The sequence below is a fragment of the Chelonoidis abingdonii genome, chromosome 11, assembly GCF_003597395.2.
Source record: "Chelonoidis abingdonii isolate Lonesome George chromosome 11, CheloAbing_2.0, whole genome shotgun sequence".
NCBI lineage: Eukaryota > Metazoa > Chordata > Testudines > Testudinidae > Chelonoidis > Chelonoidis abingdonii.
Genome location: NC_133779.1, coordinates 52,833,387 through 52,849,530, shown reverse-complemented (window position 1 = coordinate 52,849,530; position 16,144 = coordinate 52,833,387). Strand labels below are relative to the sequence as shown.

General features: G+C 54.5%; 1 protein-coding gene across 3 annotated transcripts in view; it reads right to left on the bottom strand.

Moving 5' to 3' along the window:
- ARHGAP30 (Rho GTPase activating protein 30) overlaps nt 1–16,144 on the bottom strand; it is a 48,303-nt gene that overhangs the window by 14,370 nt on the left and 17,789 nt on the right. Inside the window, exons 4-10 of one of the 3 annotated variants that reach the window (XM_075071122.1) lie at nt 12,748–12,802; nt 10,378–10,492; nt 9,741–9,868; nt 6,430–6,601; nt 5,770–5,870; nt 4,091–4,168; nt 1,033–1,521 (exon numbers count right to left, since the gene is read on the bottom strand). In XM_075071122.1, the coding sequence (XP_074927223.1) occupies nt 1,033–1,521; nt 4,091–4,168; nt 5,770–5,870; nt 6,430–6,601; nt 9,741–9,868; nt 10,378–10,492; nt 12,748–12,802 (1,138 nt within the window). Of the gene's footprint in view, nt 1–1,032; nt 1,522–4,090; nt 4,169–5,769; nt 5,871–6,429; nt 6,602–9,740; nt 9,869–10,377; nt 10,493–12,747; nt 12,803–16,144 lie in introns of those variants that run through there. The other 2 variants (XM_032781284.2, XM_075071121.1) reach the window with 2 other exon arrangements.

Here is a 16,144-nt window from a genome sequence, read left to right as displayed (position 1 = left end):
AAAGTGGTCCACACCTGTATTCAAAATATTTTAGGGGTCTACGAATGAAAAAAGGTTGAAAACCACTGTACTGCAGTAATAAGAATAATTCATAATAGGTTGGGAATTTTTCATATTTAATTTGACAGTGTCCCTATTCGTGTTGTTTTTTGTTTTTTTGGTTACTAATATTCTAAGGACCATTTAAGGCAATTCAGTCCTGAGAATGCTAAAGGATTAGCAAACCTGCCTTGCAGTGACAGACTCCAGGAGCTCCATCTATTTAGCTTAACAAAGAGAAGGTTAAGGGGTGACAATCACAGTCTGTGAGTACCTATGTGGGGAACAAACATTCGATAATGGGCTCATCAGTCTAGCAGAGAAAGGTCGAACAGGATCCAATGGCTGGAAGTTGAAGCTAGACACATTCAGCTTGGAAATCAGGCAGGCATTTTTAACAGTGAGGTTAATTCATAGCTGGAACAATTTCCTGAGAGTGGTTGTGGATGCTCCCTCACTGACAACTTTGATCACAACTTGGTGTTTCTCTAGGGATTATTTTGGGGCATTCCTTGGGTGTTTGGGTACCTGCAGTTTATTAACCTTCATCCTTAGAATTCTTTAGCACTTTTTCACCTATACATTTCAAAGCACTTTACAAAACTGTCTGCATTTCCCCAAGGAGGTGACTGAGGTACGGATTGGGGCCACCCAGGGGGCCAATGGCTGAGCTGGGTATAGAAAGGAGGGATGAAATGCTGGTCCTCAGGAGAGTTGGGATTTCAATAGGGCCAGGACTTCAGGCTGGGTCTCCTGACTCCCCGTCTCATGCTGTATCTACCTTTGGAAATTCAGCATTAAGACCCAGATCTTCAAACACCAATGGGTGTTAAGTACCTAAACACCTTTGAGCATCTGGGAGTGACTGGGCCAAAGTCACCTAACAGGTGCATGGCAGAGCTAGGGATGGTGGCGGGATGGGACACGACAGGACCCTCCCCTGAACATAGACCACGCCTGTGAAACAGACCCAAAATCAAACCAGCTGCTTACCCACGTGATCTTCCTTGGGGAGGGGGGTCTTAGCCCCCAGCCCGTCCTCTGCTTCTAGCTCCTTGGACGACCTCTCCAGAGCCTCCTTGTCTAAGGTGCTATAGCTCAGAGCCGGGCACTCCAGCCCCCGGGTCAGGCGGGACAGGGAGATGTTGGAGGTGATGTGGAAGGGAACAGTGACTGAGAAGGGGACGGAGATATGGACCCCAGCGCACTTCTCTGCCCGGTTCCGCGCAGTCATGGGCGAGCGGCCCTGCGGGGCACTCCCCACCAGTGAGGCCCGGCCGGCCTTGGGGGTCGTGGGCTCTGATTTGGCGCTGGCTTCGCTCTCGGACTCGAATGTTTGCTGCCCCTCCTCGCCCTGGAATTTTCCGTCAGGGTACTCATCCGACTCCAGAAAGCTCTCCTCCCGGGAGGAAGGGCTGTCGAAACTCTCGCGGCGCTGTGGGGCCTGTTTCTGTGATCTCTTCCTGCCCAGCCTGGCATTGTCTAGATGCAAAGAGGGAGACAGATCAGAGACTTGAGAGGCGAATAACGCACTCACCCTGCCCCACATTCACAAATAGGGTGGGTGCCCAAACAGAGGGGCACCAAGGCAAGACACTGCAGCTGCCCTGCTCCGCGTCGCTGAGCCCCGGTGAAAATCCCAGTGTCTGCATGGGAATCAGGACATTAGCTCAATACCGCCATTTCCCCAAGATTCATTGCAGCAGGAGAAGCAGCACTGCAGCCAGAGCCGCCAGCACATGGAATGCGAGCATCCGTGCCCACCAGTCTCGGTGCCACTTGTAGCACGCAGCAGTGTCAGACCACAGCAGCTGTTCGGGGGCGGGGGGTGGAGGGGCTCAGTTCACGCAGCAGTGACCTTGTGCCGACCGCATTCTGGGAAACGCGGTACATCACCCGTGACTGACGCTGCCGCACGTGTGCCAAAAAATATCCGCAATGTTCCAGGGCCTTACGCGGCACACAAGGGCTGCCCACAGAGACAACAAGTCCCAACATGCAATGCTCCCTCTTGATCTGAAGCTAGAGCCTTGTCTCTGTAGCCTGCAGTTCCACATGAAAGACTTGGGGGGAAGAAAGGGGGATGGTCTGCAGTTGGTCCCTGCCAGGCCAGGATGAGCCTGAGGAGCATGTCAAGGCAGACAGAGGGAAGTCCAGCAGCAATCGCTAAACTCAGGGGCACCAGGAAGCCACCAGGCTGTCCTCCCACAAAGCCAGATGCCAGATTCAGACCAGGTGTGAGCAGCTGCACCACTGGGGGAAAGGAATGGATTTGCACCAGATTACAGAGGGGACCCGATTCTCAGTTACACTGCGGCCCCTTCGCATCACTCCAGCAGAGCCGAAGGGGCCTTCAAGTGAGTGTGACTGATTTACCCTGGAAGGCAACCGTGTAAAGGGGCGTAATGCCAATGGGGATCAGGCCCCAGGTCTCGATTTGACCACCTCAAGAGGACTGAACCGAAATGGGGAGAGAAGCAAAGGCTATAGCTAGGGTTGCCAACTTTCTAGGATTGTCCTGGAGTTATGTCATGTGATGAAACCTCCAGGAATACGTCCAACCCAAATTGGCAACCTTCACTACATGAGATCCCCAAGAACTGGTTAGACCGCGGCAGGCAGTGCAATTTCTGGCAATAGTTTGGACAACCCTCACTGAACGATGTTCAACCGGATCGACTCACATTTCAGTGTCTTAGGCGCTGGTTGTATTAAACATGCACGTTTAGGTGTCAGTGGGATTGTACGGCATTGGCTAGAGCCCTGGCTCCTGTAAACCTTGTTACGAGCTTCAAGGGACTCTTGAAAACAATGGGCTCTGAGAGAAGTGAGCTGTTCGTTATGTAGGTTTCCTAGGCAATACTTGGGAGGAGGGGAAGGCAAATACCCACCTCCAGATCCGACCTTTGGAAATTTCGCCCTGGGGAGGGGAACTTTGTCTACAAATGACCTATTCCCAGGATCAAAAGGCCTAAATGGCATAAAGGAGGAACTCAGATTCATGGGGTTCTTGTTTTGAGCAAAAGGAATTATGAACTTGTAGCCAGGGGAAAACCCCTGGCTGAGTTTGATGAACTGTTCCAGCCAGAGCCCTTGCTGGACTTGGAGGGATCTCTGGCTATTAGCCTGCATGCGGGTAGGTTCTGTGATTGTTTTTAATACCTTTCTTTGTAATGCTTTTCCCTTAAGAATAAACATACTTGCTGTGTGGTAGCTTAACTGTGGCAATTATGTTGTTTACTGTCTCTGAGGAGAAAAGTAAAGAAGCTCAGCTTAGGCAGTCTGACTGTCCTGGGGAATTCACGATGTGTAGGTGGGGAGCCGTGCAGACTGGAAATACCCTGGTCAGGAGGGAGAGGACTGCGCCTCTCTGCCCAAGAGGGATGACTCCCAGGGAACCAGAAGCGAGACAGTGGGTGTCCTTACTGGACCACAGAGGGGAGATAGACAAACACCCGTAAGTAGAGGCCCTACCAAATTCATGGCCATGAAAAACGAGTCACAGACCATGAAATCTGGTCTCCCCACCATGAAAACTGGTCTTTCGTGTGCTTTTACCCTATACGATACAGATTTCACGGGGGAGACCAGCATTTCTCAAATTGGGGGGCCTGACCCAAAAGGGAGTTGCAGGAGGGTTGCAAGGTTATTTCAGGGGATCGCGGTACTGCCACCCTTACCTCTGCGCTGCCTTCAGAGCTGGGCGGCCAGAGAGTGGTGGCTGCTGGCTGAGAGCCCAGCTCTGCAGGCAGCAGCGCAGAAGTAAGGGTGGCAATACCCTACCAGGCCGTCCTTACCTCTGCGCTGCTGGTGGCGATGGCTCTGCCTTCAGAGCTGGGCTCCTGGCAGGGCCATCCCTAGGCATTTTGGTGCCCTATGCAGCCCCCCATGAAATTGACCAAAATGGACCGTGAAGTTGGTAGGTCCCTACCCATAAGGGGTGGTCTGGGGAAACTGACTTATGCCTTAGCACTGGGGGATGGGCTAGATGGCCTCCCAAGGTCCCTTCCAGCCCCACATTTTTACAACGCCCCAGGATTTCTCCACCTACCATCGTTAGCGTCCGGCACAGAGCTAAGGGAGTCCATGCTTTTGGCTGGCCGCAAGCTCATTTTAACGGATTTGTCCTCTGCAAAAGAAACACAGTACACAGCTGAACAGGAGCAAACGTCCTTCAGAGAATGGAAAGTATCAGAGGGGGAGCCGTGTTAGTCTGGATCTGTAAAAAGCAACGGAGAGTCCTGGGGCACCTCAAAGACTAACAGACGTATTGGAGCATGAGCTTTCGTGGGCGAATACCCACTTCGTCAGAAATGTAATGGAAATTTCCAGAGGCAGTTATAAATATGCAGGCCAGAATCAAGTCTGGAGATAACGAGGTTAGTTCAATCAGGGAGGATGAGGGTTTCTCCTTCCTTGGTGTTCACACCTCAACTGCTAGAAGAGGGCTTCATCCTCCTGGATTGAACTAACCTCGTTATCTCCAGACTGATTCTGACCTGTATATTTATACCTGCCTCTGGACATTTCCATTACATGCGTTGGACGAAGCGGGTATTCACCCACAAAAGCTCACGCTCCAATACATCTGTTAGTCTATAAGGTGCCCCAGGACTCTTCGTTGCTTTTTACAGTAAATGGAAAACTCTCAGGGCAGGTCCACACTACAGCCGCTACAGAGGCACAGCGGCTGTGCCGCCGTGGTGCCATAGCATGGATGCTTCCTCCCACAGAAGGGGTTTTCCGTCGCTGTAGTTAACCCACTTTTCTGGGAGGCGATAGCTAGGGCTACACTGGGGGTCAGGTCGACCTAACTCCAGCACTCAGAGTGCAAAATTTTTCACAGCCCTGAACGACGTAGCTGGGTCAATCTAGTTTTTAAGCGTAGACCTGGCCTGAGACGCCAGCTAGTAGAAGCAGCTGCAGAAGCAGCCAAAGTAGGGATTGCTGCACTGAATGGGGGAGGCGGTAAAATGGGACCCAGCCTGGACCCCCGCTCCCCACTGCACCTCACAGACCAAGAACTTTGCAAAGGAGACACCCTCCCCTACCCCGCCATGCACACATACAAACTCTGGGGACCATATCGATTTCCTCCAAGTGTTGGATGAAAAAATATCAAAATGTTACTTTAGACTTTATCATTTTAATTGCATTGCATTGAATTCTATTGCATTTCATTTCATTCTATTGCATCGTATTGTATTCTATTGCATTGTATTGTATTCTATTGCATTGTATTGCATTGCATTCTATTGCATCATATTGTATTGTATTGCATTGCATTGCATTCTATTGCATTTCATTTCATTCTATTGCGTCATATTGTATTGCATTGCATTGCATTGCATTATTATAACACTGAAACAAGCACTTTCACCTTATGAGAAAGAACCACTTGGATATTTCCAAACCATTTTTTCCCCAGACATTTTGGTTTGTGGGGAATTTTGAAATTTCAGCTTTTTGTTCGGACAGAAGGAGATTCCAAAATGTGGGGATTTCCTGTGGGATGGACACTCCGAGTTCCAGGCAGAGCTATTCCTGTTAGCAGAGGCCAGTCATCATGGGAAAGGCCCTCGTGGAAAGTCCAGCAGTTGCATGGGGAGCGTGAACAGATCCAGCAAGGAAGGGAAGAGCCCCCAGAAAGCCAGACCCAATTAACCCCTCATTCTCCATTCTTCTAGCCTGCCATTTCCTCCCTCGGTTCTCTTCCTCCCCACCCCGTACCTTTCTCCTCTGCCTTGGCCAGCTTGCGTTTGGAGTCATTGCTGGATCTGCCCAGGTTGAAGATCGACCTCCATTTCTTTACCTTCAAGGAGCCTTTTCTTCTGTGAAGAATGGCAGAGGTTAGAACGGCACCCACAGGCAGGGGGCTCCAGTGCAGAGGGAGCCCGTGTCTGTGTGGTGTGGGCCCTGTGGGGTGGGACACATCAGGACTCTCCATCATGGTCTGTGCGGGTGCTCTGCATGCACTCCCTTGTGGGCTGTGTTAGTCCAGCTCTTGTGTATCTCTGACCCTGTCACGGTGTGTGCCTGGGCACATGCGTGGGTATATCCACTGTCGCCCTCTAGTGAATGGAGCCTATTAGTGCTACTTGTCTACAGGCAGAGCTGGTCAATTCGCCAGCTATTTGCCCAGTAGGCACGGACCTGTGATTTCCATTTCTCCTCCCGCGTGCCCCAGTCTATACATGGTCAGGGACCATCCCCCTGGGGAATCAGGTGCATTAGAGCACAGATGATGTGTGAAAGCGTCTAGCGCTTGGTGCATTTCCTCATTCCAACCCCTGCTCCCGGGGACTAATCTGCACCCGGGTCACTGGGGATTAAACCCAGGCAGCTGGTAAAGCCCAGATGGAGAAGGGAGGGGAGGGATGGGGCCCGTACTTGTGGTCGTTGAGCTCGATGATGGTGTGGTAGGGACGGATCTGTGGCGGTCCGTCTCCCTGGTTCAGCATGGCGGGCAAGTTGTAGGACATGGTCTGGCTGTCGGGGTGGACTCCTGGCAACCCCAAGCCGGACAGGAGGAGAGATTTCCGGAGATTCTCACGGTCACTTCCTAGGATGGGGAAACAAACACCCAGATGATTCAGCTGGCGCTCTCGGGGCTAGGAGTGGGTGCCAGCGGCTGCCAGCAGGGAGTCTCGGGTCCAAAGACAGTCACAGCCAATGAGAGCCAAGAGCCCACCGTCAGGCTCAGGAGAAGGAGCCTCCCAGCTCCTTAAGGGAGTAAAACCAGCTAGAGACAAAGGGAGCGACCAGCCAGGCACTAAGCCGCACGGCCAGGCCAGGGCTAATCCAGGTGGCTAGTGGGGCTGAGGATAATGGCTGCAGGTGGTGAGTGTTGAAGGCAAAAAAGCCAGGAGAAGCAGTTGTGAGTGTGATATCGGGAGGAAGCAGAGAGGCAGGGCTTCTTGGGCACAGAGCTGCTGGAGGGGCAGACATGGGGATTTCTGAGCAAGGAAACTCCCTGCTGTTGGTTGTTTCTCCTGCAGCAGGAGTCTGTGGACGTGGTCTATAAACAAACATGATTCCAGCAAAGAATATCCTTGCCTCATAGCACCGATCTCTCCTCTTATCGGAAACAGCCCCACAAGACCCTGAATATTGGCAACCCCCTCGGGCTAAAGGGGCAACACCACCATGAGCTCAGAGGCAGTGTGGTCCAGTGGCAAGAGCACTCAGCTGAGACTCTTGGAGACCAGCGTTCTATTCCCAGCTCTGCCACTGATCTCACTGGGTGACTTTGGGCAAGTCACTGCCCTGTCCTGTGCCTCAGTTTCCCCTCCCACTTTGACCTGTCTATTCAGACAGCAAACTCTTTGGGTCAGGGACTGTCTCACTATGTGTCTACGCAGCACCTGCCATGATGGGATCCTGATATTGTTGGGGGCCTCTAGGCAGCTGGTGTTATACTAGTAACACATTACAATGGTCTCGTACTTCAGTGGATCTTCTGGGATCCCTCCAATTTGCTTCAAGAGGCTGATGGGCCAGAACCAGAAGAGATGAGGAGGCTGATACTTGCCATGCCCACCAGGGCAGAGGGGAGAAGATGAGAGACAGAAAGATAAAGCCAGGCTCAGGGGGCTGGTGAGAACTGAGTAAAATCGCCCAGGTCCCTGCTTCTGTGTCCCCATGGATGGGGAGGGTTTCCCCACCCCTAAAGCTGGGGGCCGATCAGGGTATCGCTGGGCACATTAACAGCAGTCACCCTCTCTTGGCACCCAAGGTGCGGTGACACCCATGGGTGCTTGCCCTGGCCATACTCGGCTCCCTTTGCAGGTGCTGGGTGTTTCACCACTGACTGCAGCGGGAGCACGGCCGGGCCAATGCAAGTGCTCTGAGACTCCGCTCCGTACGCTGATACCCTGAGACGCTGCCTGAGCCCAAGCAATGGTCCAGTTCCTTCTCAATCCCAGGCAGGCGGCCTGTGCCAGCAGCACGGGGGTGGGGAGGGCAGAGTCCCAAACCCTGATCTGCCCATGGGAGGGTGCTCCCGGGGGGCTGTGCATGCTGCGTACCTCACTAACTCCTGTCGGGCTTTGGCAGGCAGGTGCTGCAAAGGGCAGGAACGCTTTCCGCAGCACAGCCAGGCTGAGCTCGGGGAATGGCTCAGCCCCACCTGGAGAGGAGCCCCGGGCTTTGACAGTCTTCATGTGGCCCCCACGTTGTGTTGGGCAGGGTGGGTTCAGCTGTCCCTCCGCCCCCAGATTAGCCATCGTCGCGAGGAAGCACCTGCACAAGAAGCAAATGCCTTGCCACCAAGCCCGGCTGGAAGCGGCGGCTAGTCTAGCGCCTACGGCGTCGGGAAAAGGGCTTCAATTCCCTCCTCGTGGCAGAAGCCCCTGGCCTCAGTTTCCAACTGTACAATGGCTATAAAGCCTGCCTCAGCTCCATTAAAGACAGGAGGGCTCTACACCAAGGTGAAGAGGTCACAGAAGTATCTTAGGATGTCATCATGACAACGTAAGGCCAAGGTTGTGAGCTCAAGACTACCCCCGCCTCCCATCTTCCAGACTACAAATGCTCAGGACGTGGAGATTCAAGCCTACCCGCTTGCAGTGTAGCCTAGAGCCCCAATCGGGACCCAGGTTCCCCCACCTTCCTAACCTGGGGTTACAGAGTGTAGCCACTCAAACCCTAGATTAACAAACCCAGGCCTGCGAACTCGAGTCTGCTAACCCAAGGCTTAGCTGCATGTAGACAGACCTCACTAAGAGAACTAAGGCCCGGATCCCACAGCGAAGACAGAGTTTAGGATGGAAATCTCTATGCACTGCTACAACTGGACCGAAGCTGCACATTCTCAAGAGGACCTAGGTTACAGTGGATCGAGAACTGATATATTAACAGTCCCTTGTGCCAAGAAGGCTACGCAGTGGCTGTTAGGGCGAATGCCAGCAATCAAGGGAATGGCTTCCCCGCTATTCACTGTGAGGCTCACTGATACGTCAACAAGAAAATGTGAAAAATTAGAAGAGTCCAAGGGAGGCAATCTATAAATTATGTAGGGCTGGACAGCATGATACAGGAAGGCGTGAGGACTGTTGTTATGTCGCAGAACAGAAGAAGTTAGGGGATTGATCCGCTGCTGTCCACTCTGAAGGGAGTTCATAAGAGGCTGGATGCTAGACTGTTTCTCATGGTCGCAGATGAACAAGAACAAGACGATAGTCTCCAAATTGGCAATGCAGTGGGGAGTCTAGTATAGCTATTGGAACACTATTTCACTAGGAGGGTGGTGAAGCACATTGGTAATGTTGTCCAGAGAGGTGGTGGTAATCTCCTTTCTTCGGAGGTTTTAAGGTCCAGGCTTGAAAAAGCCCTGCGGGATATTTGGGATGTCCTGCTTTGAGCAGCGAGTTGGACTAGTTACCTCCTGGGGTCCCTTCCAACCCTGAGATTCTATGATTCTATGACATCCCAGGCTGGGCCTGTGTTCTCCGAGTGGTGGCAGGACAGGCACGTCACACATCACCGCAACCAGGACTCCAGCCCCAGTGACCGCAGCCCTTCCTGGGCACTCTCTCCATGGCTCCTCTTGCACCCTGGGGAAGGGCTGCGCTGGCCCTGTGGTGCACAGCCAGGTCTGGCAGGGCCTGCCCATCACCTCTGCACAGGGCAGGTGACCTGGGTGATGCAGAGCCCCCAGAGCTACTGGGCTTAGCACCAGGTCAGGGCACCAAAGGACTTACCACAGAGAGGGGCATCTCTGAAGAGCTGCTCCACATGATTGAGGATGAACTCCACGACGATGGACTGCACCCGCACCTCCATGAAGGCAGCCGTGCCATTGAACCCAGAGGCCTCGATGTCCTTAGATCTGGAGGGGAGGGATGGGGGAGGCGTGGCTGAGAAGGCGAACGCTGCTGGGACCCAGCCCACCTCTTTCCCTCACACTCTGCTCGTTCCCAGCCGCGGGCAGAGATTCCAAGCAGGGGGGGCACCCTTTGGCTTTGGGTTGAGGCTAGCGTGCTGCTAGAGGGGACCCCACGCGTGTGGGCAGAGGAGCACAGAGCAACTTGCCTGGGTGTTTGGGGAGAATGTGGCAAGATGGGGATGTCCTGTTAAAATGGTTTCCTCTCCCCTTCCCACACCCTTCTCCTGTCCCTATCTGTTCTCTCCGGCCTCACTCCCTCCCCATCTCTCTGTCTCTCCAGGCTGGTGTCACACTCCATCCCCATCCCTCCCAGCAACAGGCTCTATGGCACCGAGGCTAGTCCCCTTCACCCAGGAACGCTCCTCCCTGCCTCTGACACTGCCTCAGCCTGCCCAGCTTGACCAAAGCAACAGGCGTCCCTGGCTCGCCCGGCTCCCTCTGCTGACTCTCACCTGAGCAGGTTGGGCGCCCAGACGATGGCCAGGTTCCTGGCGTGCATGTTGGTCTGGGAGCTGAAGGAAGCCATGTGAACCAGATGTCTCATCAGAAACTCCAGGGTCCTACAGCAGCCAAGGCAAGAGGAGGAGACACTCACATGAAGATGGCACGGCACAGAGGGAGGGATTCAAAATTCTGGGGTGGAGACCAGTGCCACACAGGGATGCCAGGCAGGATCAGACCCATCTAGCCCAGTGTTCTGTCTCTGACAGTGGCCAGCACCAGGTGCAGCCAGGGAAGCTGTAACCACCACACAGCAGTGGCTGTGGGACAGTCGGCCCCCATGGTCCCACCCCGGGCTCTAACAGTCAGAGATCAGTGATCACTCTGGAGCAGCGTTGCTCAAACTGGGGTCCGTGGATCCTTGGGGGTCCCTGAGGGTATTCTAGGGGGTCTGCGGGCCTCACTGATCAACTCCTCCCCCTCCCTCTCTCAACTTCTCCCCCTGCTCTATCTCCCAGAGGCTACTGAAGCCAAACCTGGAGATTTTAGGTGCTAAAAGTCCAGCGGCCAGTGGGCTAAGGCAGGCTCCACGCCACATCCCTGTGGCCCCTGAGAGGCAGGGGGTCTCCGTGCACAGCTCCCGCCTCGAGCAGCAACTCTACAGCTCCCATTGGCCAGGAACTGCAGCCAGTGGGAGCTGCGGGGGTGGTGCCTGCGGGCAGTGCACAGAGACCCCCGCCACCCCTGCCTAGGATCCACTACCAGAGAGACGTGCCTGTCGCTTTCAGGAGCCGCCTGAGGTAAGCACCACTCGGCCGGAGCCCGCACCCCCTCCCACACCTAAACTCCCCCCCAGAGCCCGCACTGCTGCTCTGGATAGTCCTGTTGCCCAGATCCTGACCAATCCCCCTGGGAATCTTTTTGAGTTCTGGGCATCAGTGACATCTTGTGGCAGTGAGTTCCACAGGCCGATCACATGCTGCGTGAAAATGTTTGAGATTTCCCATCTTCCTGTGTCAATGCCTGTCCTTTGTTCTTGTGTTATGAGACTGGGGGAATGGAAGCCCCCAATCTCCCTTCTCTAGACTATTCAGTCCCCTCTCATTCATCCTCTCTCTAAGGTAACACAGTTGACCTCATCAAAACTTTTCATAGCAGAGCATCTCCAGGTCCTGGATCATCCCATCTCCTTTGTCTGAGCCCTCTAGTTCTGCACTGTCCCATCTATGGCAGTGAGTCCAGGCCCGCACAGTACTGGACTGGTGGCGCTGAAGATGGCACGCCCTGTTTATCCACAGGACACACAGCCCCTGGTTTTCACCCGAGCCCCTCAGCTGGATCCTGGCTGATGGAGAATCCCCGTGGCAGAAGTTGTGCAGTGGCTCTTAAAGGACCATATACCAGTGGCAAAAGTTAAAGCAGCCCCTTGGCTGCTCTAACTTGCTTCAGGGCTGGCACAGACCAGCGCACTGACCATGGGGCCAGACCCACTCCAAAGTCCAGTGCTGAGCGAAGGTCTGACACAGGAGAGACTCTGGCCCACAGAGAGTAGCAGCAGCATAGCCAAGTTCCCTCCCACTGCCCTGCCTCCCACTGCCCTGCCAACGGCTATTAATCCAGGCCTCAGCTCCGTGGGCTGACTCCGCCTTCGTGACATCTTTGCCTGAGCCAGCTGAGCGTCGAAGGGGGGCCATGTCCTCAGACACAAGACCCCGGGGGAGACCCAGCCTCAGCTCCTGAAACATCTGTAGGCTTCTTTCCAGGGGCCAGTAGGAGGGACGAGGCCTGTCTGGAGAAAGGCTGTGCTCGACATTGTCCTAGCTGTGTTCCAGTGATCAAACTCCCGCTCACCCCGATGGAGGCTGACGGTGAGCGCAACAGACAATGCTGCCAAAGTGTAGGGAGTCCCCCAGGTCCCCGATCAGCAGAGGATGGCCACAGAGAGGAGAAGCCGACCACTCCTCTCCTTGCTTGGCCAGAGTGCTCCTACAACCCCACTGCAGGCTCTCCTCTGACTGGATGGCCATGGGCGAAGGGGCTACTCGGGCTACAGGAGAGGGCAGGCCAAGAGCCTAAGCTCCCTGCTGGGTGACGTGCCCCCTCCCCGTATGATCTGCAGCACACGGGGGATCATCCAGAGCTCTCAGGCAGTAGGAGGGCCGGAGAGCAAGGGGCCAGCATGGGCGCAGAAGAGGACCTGGGTCCCCCATGGTCTGTGCCCTTCGATCTCCAAAACTCAAGGGTTTTTTTTATGGCTGCGCACCATGTAGCCCGCACTGCGGCCTCCCCCAAGGGCTTCCTGAGGCTTTTGGCCACACGTCATGCTCACTGCCTGGGGCCAGGTGGCGGTAGGGTCACCCCCCACCCTCCAAGTCCTGTAGTGTGAGATGGAAAGTCCTTCAGCACCTCTTTTGTTTTCACCGCCGTCCTCTCCATCTGGTGGCCACAGGCATCCCTGGGAAAGGCAAAGTCACAGAACTGTAAGAACAGCCATTACTGGGTCCAGAGCAAAAGATCATTTGCCGACGTCCTGTTCTCCAGCAGTGGCCTGCCAGATGCCCAGAAGAAATGAACAGACGGTAATGACAGTGTCCATCCCCTTTCGCCTTTCCTTGCTTTCTGCGCACAAGGGCTCAGGGACCCCATTCCGACCATCCTGGCTAATGCTTGAATGGACCTGTCTTCCAGGACTTATTCTCGTTTTTTCTTGACCTTTTTGGTCTTGGCTTTCACAACATCCCTCTAGGCAGGGAGTCACCGGTTGTGTGCATTTGTGTTGAGGAAAACTACATTCCTTTTGTTTGTTGTTTTAAACCTGAATGGACTTTATTTTCATTTGGTTGACCCCTATTCTGTGTTTGTCTTGAGAAGGAATAAATAACCTTCGTTATTTACTTTCCCACACCAGTCATGCTTTTATAGATCTCTTTTCCAAACGAACTAGCGAGCGGCTGAGCCCCAGGCCCGTAATTGCCCACTAAAGCCCTGCTGGCTGGGGCCATGGAAGTGTGGCAGGCTCAGGGGTTATTTAAAGGGCTGGGTCTGCTGCTCTTATGCCCTGGGCCCTGTTTTAAAGTAGCTGCTGGAGTCCGTTGCTGCTGCTACCCCAGGCGCTCCGGCAGCTTATTTAAGGTCCGCCAGCGTGGTAAGAAGCAGGGGGTTCCTGGGGCCCTAAATAGCCCCCAGAGCCTGGAGTAGGTGACAGGCCTCCTAGGGCTATTTGTAAAAAGGGCCCGGGACTCCCCCGTTTGCCTCTTGGTCGTGGGCCCTTTAAATAGCCCTTGGAGCTGCTGGCCGGCGGAGCCCTGGGGTAGCAGCGGCAGCCGGGGGCTCCAGCAGTGGTTTAAAGGGCCCGGGGCAGTAGCAGTGGCCGAGCCCTTTAAACTGCTGCTGGAGCCTCCAGCTGTCACTGGTACCCCAGTGTGACCTCCCCCCCGATCCCTACCTCTTCCAGGGGCCAGAACCGACTCCAACCCAGCCCCGTACCGGTAAGTCCCTATTTCTACTTTCACCCTCCCTGAGGTTCAGGGGCAGCTGAAAACGGAGGAAATTGGAGTCCAGGTTTGGCAATGGAGCAGCAAGTTCTTTGGCCCTGCAGCCTCCATCACTTCCAACCCCACTTCCAGCAGCCAGGCCTCCCCGCCTCACACAGGAAATGGCACCCTGCTGTCTGTGCAAGGGTGTGACAGCAAATACCCTGCCCCAGGTCCATTCACTCCCAGCCTCGGCAGGCCCAGCTGCGATAACCCCTTCTCTAGAGAGGACATGAGCACCGTTCTTTTCATTTGTATTATGGGGCGTCCAGAGTAGGGTGACCAGATGTCCCAATTTTATAGGGACAGACCCAATATTTGGGGCTTTTTCTTACATAGCCCCCAAACCTAGAGTCAGTAACAGATGATGACAGTCCCTAGCACCGGCCATTAGAGAGCAACATGATCACGCCCAGGGGACCAGCGACCCATGGCCCTCTGCAGTGGATTGAACAGGCCAAAGTACAGACTGCCTGCACCCCATCATCCATTTCTTTTGTACTCCACAGCAGAGAGCAGCGCCCCTAGGGCAGGGGTGGGCAAACTACCGCCCGCAGGCCAGATCCACCCCACCAGCCATTTTAATCTGGCCCTCAAGCTCCCGCTGGGAAGTGGAGCCTGGGGCTTGCCCTGCTCCGGCTCTCCAGCTGGGGAGCAGGGTTGGGGGCTGTGCCACGTGGCTCCTGAAGCAGCGGCATGGCCCCCCTTGAGCTCCTACACATAAGGGCAGCCAGGGGTCTCCACTATGCACACTGCCCCCGTCTCAAGCGCCACCCCTGCAGCTCCCATTGGCCGCAAACCATGACCATTATGAGCTGCAGGGGCGGTACCTGTGGACGGGGCAGTGCACAGAGGCACCTGGCTGTATCTCCACGTAGGAGCTGGAGTAGAGACATGCCGCTGCTTCTAGGAGCCACGTGGGGTAAGCACCACCATGAGCTTGCACCCCTGAGCCTCTCCCCACCCCCCAACCCCCTGCCCTAGCCTTGATCCTCCTCCCGCCCTCCAAACCCCTCAATCCCAGGCCAGAGCACCCTCCTGCCCCCCAAACTCCTCATCCCCAGCCCCACCCCAGAGCCTGCACCCCTAGCCAGTGCCCTCACCACCCCCAACCCGCACTCCACTTCCCTGTCCCAGCCCAGAGCCCTCTCCCACACCCTGAACGCCTCATTTCTGGCCCCACCCCAGAGCCCTCAGCCCCAACCAGAGCCTTCATCCCCTCCCACACCCCAACCACAATTTTGTGAGCATTCAAGGCCCGCCATACGATTTCTATTCCCAGATGTGGCCCTCGGACCAAAAAGTTTGCCCATCCCTGCCCTAGGGGCTCGGATAACAAAGGCTGTGATTGGCGGTAATTCTAATGACTCAAGCGTACCGAAGGCAGAAGCAGAATTACACAGAGCAGATGAGCTTCCCAGCATGAATGCCACCAACACAGCGAGACAGACCATAAAAGTGACCTCAGAGCCCTGGATTCATGACACAGAAACTTTCCTTCAAGCAGGAGATTGATATATTGGAGAGGGTTCAGAGAAGAGCCACAAGAATGATTTACGGGATAAGAAAACCTGCCTTATAGTGAAAGACACAAGGAGTTCTATCAAAGAGAAGATTAAGGGGCAACTTGATCACAGTCTGTGAGTACCTACTTGGGGAACAAATATTTGATAAGGTACCCATCAGTCTAGCAGAGAAAGGTTGAACACGATCCAACGGCTGGAAGTTGAAGCTCGACACATTCCGACTGGAAATAAGGCGCACGTTTTTAACCGTGAGAGCAATTAACCACTGGAACAATTGACCAAGGGTGGGAGATTCTTCATCACTGACCATATTTCATAGAATCATAGAAGATTAGGATTGGAAGAGACCTCAGGAGGTCACTAGTCCAATCCCCTGCTCAAAGCAGGACCAATCCCCAACTAAATCATCCCAGCCAGGGCTTTGTGAAGCCGGGCCTCTAAGGATGGAGATTCTACCACCTCCCTAGGTAACCCATTCCAGTGCTTCACCACCCTCCTAGTGAAATAGTGTTTCCTAATATCCAACCTAACCCCCCCTGCCACCAACTTGAGACCATTGCTCCTTGTTCTGTCATCTGCCACCACTGAGAACAGCTGAGCACCATCCTCTTCAGGTAGTTGAAGGCTGCTATCAAATCCCCCCTCACTCTTCTCTTCTGCAGACTAAATAACCCCAGTTCCCTCAGCCTCACCTCGTAAGTCATGTGCCCCAGCCCCCT